This window comes from Diospyros lotus, chromosome 10 (genome assembly GCF_014633365.1).
Source record: "Diospyros lotus cultivar Yz01 chromosome 10, ASM1463336v1, whole genome shotgun sequence".
NCBI lineage: Eukaryota > Viridiplantae > Streptophyta > Magnoliopsida > Ericales > Ebenaceae > Diospyros > Diospyros lotus.
Window position 1 is genome coordinate 1305923 of NC_068347.1, and position 2912 is coordinate 1308834.

At 40.9% G+C, this 2912-nt stretch overlaps 1 protein-coding gene across 1 annotated transcript; it reads left to right on the plus strand.

The window, feature by feature from the left end:
* Positions 1-986: 986 nt before the first annotated feature.
* LOC127811880 (senescence-specific cysteine protease SAG39-like) lies at positions 987-2304 on the plus strand. Its single transcript, XM_052352073.1, has 2 exons — positions 987-1524; positions 1619-2304. The coding sequence occupies exons 1-2, from the start codon at positions 1074-1076 to the stop codon at positions 2209-2211; spliced, it is 1044 nt and encodes a 347-aa protein (XP_052208033.1). The 5' UTR covers positions 987-1073; the 3' UTR covers positions 2212-2304.
* The last annotated feature ends 608 nt before the right edge of the window (positions 2305-2912 follow it).

Below are 2912 nucleotides of genomic sequence, written 5' to 3' on the forward strand. Positions count from 1 at the left end.
GGAAATCTCATCTCTAATCTTTTTGTGATCGGAAACTCATTTTTAATATTTTTTTAATATTGTGAAATGATGTTAAAATATTTTTAAAATTATAGAAATAGTAAAAAAAAAATGATATTTTTTAAAGTTTCAATAAAAAAAACATTTCGAAGACGTTGAAAGGGCACCCCGAGCCTTCTCATTGCATCATGGAAGAAGGTTATAATTATTACCAAATATTATTTAGATATTTAATTTTATATTAAAAATAATAGTTGTATATTGATGTATTGGGCTGTATGTGAGATCAATACAAATATACAATATAATATTCCAATGCTTGGGAACCGACGGCAGTTGCAACGAGAACAAAGCAGGAAACCTCGCGCAGCCAAGATAAGTGAGTACGAAGAAGACCTGCCTGCAAACCGTGAGAGTGCCCTTCAGAAGGCCGTTGGTAATCAGCCTGTCTCGGTCAACATTGACGCCGGCGGCGGCTTTGACTGGAGTGGAGTCTTCACAGGAGAGTGTGGCGCCGATGTCGATCACGGTGGGAGGGATGGAGGGACTGATGAAGAAAGCCATTATTTCGTTACATAATAATTATTAGAAACATTCATATTGTGATTGAGATTCACTCCCTCCCAATTTAGATCTAAAAAATAGATGTAGTTAGCAGAGCATTGCGAAGAGACAAGTGAGGCAGCCAATTGGAAGGGTCAAATCACAACATTTGATCAGGCACTTAATCGATGCCATCAGCTTCTCAATATTTTTAATATAAAATGATTAGATAATGACATCATCAATCACTACTAAAATACAAGAGATGAGTTGCAGTCAACTTTCCGTGGCATTGATATCAAAGGCAGCTTTCACTTCCAAGTTTCATGGGACGTTTCGACAATGGAACCTTCAACTCTATATATGAACATTCCAAGTCATATATAGCATTTCACTAAGGCACGCAGTGATCACAAAGTATTTAAAACATATCCCAATCATATACACTTTACAATCTCTCTAGCTATATAAATGCAAACAACACAATGGCAAAGATGAGATCAGTTCACCTCCTAATTAATAGTTAAGCAATGGGTTCCCAAAGCCCCAGCAAGTGCAGCCTCGTCTGCTTGGGTTTGTTGCTCATTTGGGCAACGTTGGCCACCCAAGCAGCTTCTCGCTCGCTTCAGCAGCAGGAGGAGGAGGAAGCCATGTACCAGCTGAGACACGAGCAGTGGATGGCTCGGTATGGGCGGGAGTACAAGGATGCTGATGAGAAGGCGAAACGTTACAGGATATTCAAGGCCAATGTGGAACGCATCGAGTCGTTTAATAAGGCAGGCCACAGTGGGTACAAGTTAGGAGTGAATCAATTTGCAGATCTTACGAATGACGAGTTCAAATTGCGAAACAGGTTCAAGAGCCATGTCTGTTCCACTGTTGCGCCGTCTTTCAGATACCAAAACGTGACTGCAGTTCCAGCCACCGTGGACTGGAGGAAGAAAGGAGCAGTAACCGCGATCAAGGACCAAGGCCAGTGTGGTAAGCATGCATATATCATTGATATTCTTCTAACCACAAGGATTTTCTTGTTGCTTATCTCCTAACCAGATCCCAACAACATATCTATACACAGGATGTTGTTGGGCGTTTTCAGCTGTGGCAGCCATGGAAGGAAATAACCAGCTAACAACTGGCAAGCTCATCTCCCTGTCCGAGCAAGAGCTTGTCGACTGTGACACTTCAGGCGAAGATCAGGGCTGCAATGGTGGCCTCATGGATGATGCCTTTAAGTTCATCAAACAAAACGAAGGACTCACAACTGAAGCAAACTATCCGTACCAGGGTACGGACGGCACTTGCAACAAGAACAAAGCCGGAAACCACGCAGCCAAGATAAATGGGTACGAAGACGTGCCTGCAAACAGTGAGAGTGCCCTTCAAAAGGCCGTTGCTAATCAGCCAGTCTCGGTCGCCATCGATGCTGGGGGCTCTGACTTCCAATTCTACTCGAGTGGAGTCTTTACGGGAGAGTGTGGGACTGAGCTAGACCACGGCGTCACCGCCGTTGGCTATGGTACCGACGGGGATGGGACTAAGTATTGGCTCGTGAAGAACTCATGGGGCACATCATGGGGAGAAGAAGGGTACATAAGGATGCAGAGAGGCATTGCCGCCAAAGAAGGCCTTTGTGGCATTGCCAAGATGGCCTCATACCCCACTGCATGATTAATTAATGCCCAACCCCAAAGCAACTGAGGTGTAAAATAATAATGTGTATGGGTATGGCTGCTGGTTGTTTAATTTATGCTTTTCCTCAGCTCTTGGTTGTTTATATGTATATGTCTATTCCTGTACTGGATCAATGTAAAATGAATTAATTGTGCACCTCATTCATAATTTTAATGTGCACAACATTAATGTGTATCTTCTACTGTTTTTTTCTCATTATCCTCTTCTGTGCTCCCTAAACTTTGGATTTTAGCACTACTTAGTGGAACAAACTGATGTTGTGTGAGAAAGAAACCAGCATATATATTGTGTTTTTGCTTTTACAAATCAAACTACAGCAATTTAAACACTTCAAATTGGTGCAGAGATTAACTAATAACTCAGTCCATATACATTAATTATGGAATTGTGTAATGAAAACACCAATTTGATGTTGGAGTTGTGTTCATTTCTACTACATATGCTTTTCAATCTTAAACTCGTGTGATTTCTTACTCTTGGTTTTAAAATTTACCATTCTGCAATGATTAAGCGTGAAACAACAAGTTTTGAACAATAATTAGACCTTTTGAAAAACTCTATTATATTGGTTTCTTCGTATAGGTTGAGTAATCTTTTAAACACTTCTAGTGGTAAAAGTATTATTGCTTATCATAGTCAGTCTCAAACCCGAATAATAGGAGAGGGATTTGTTAGGT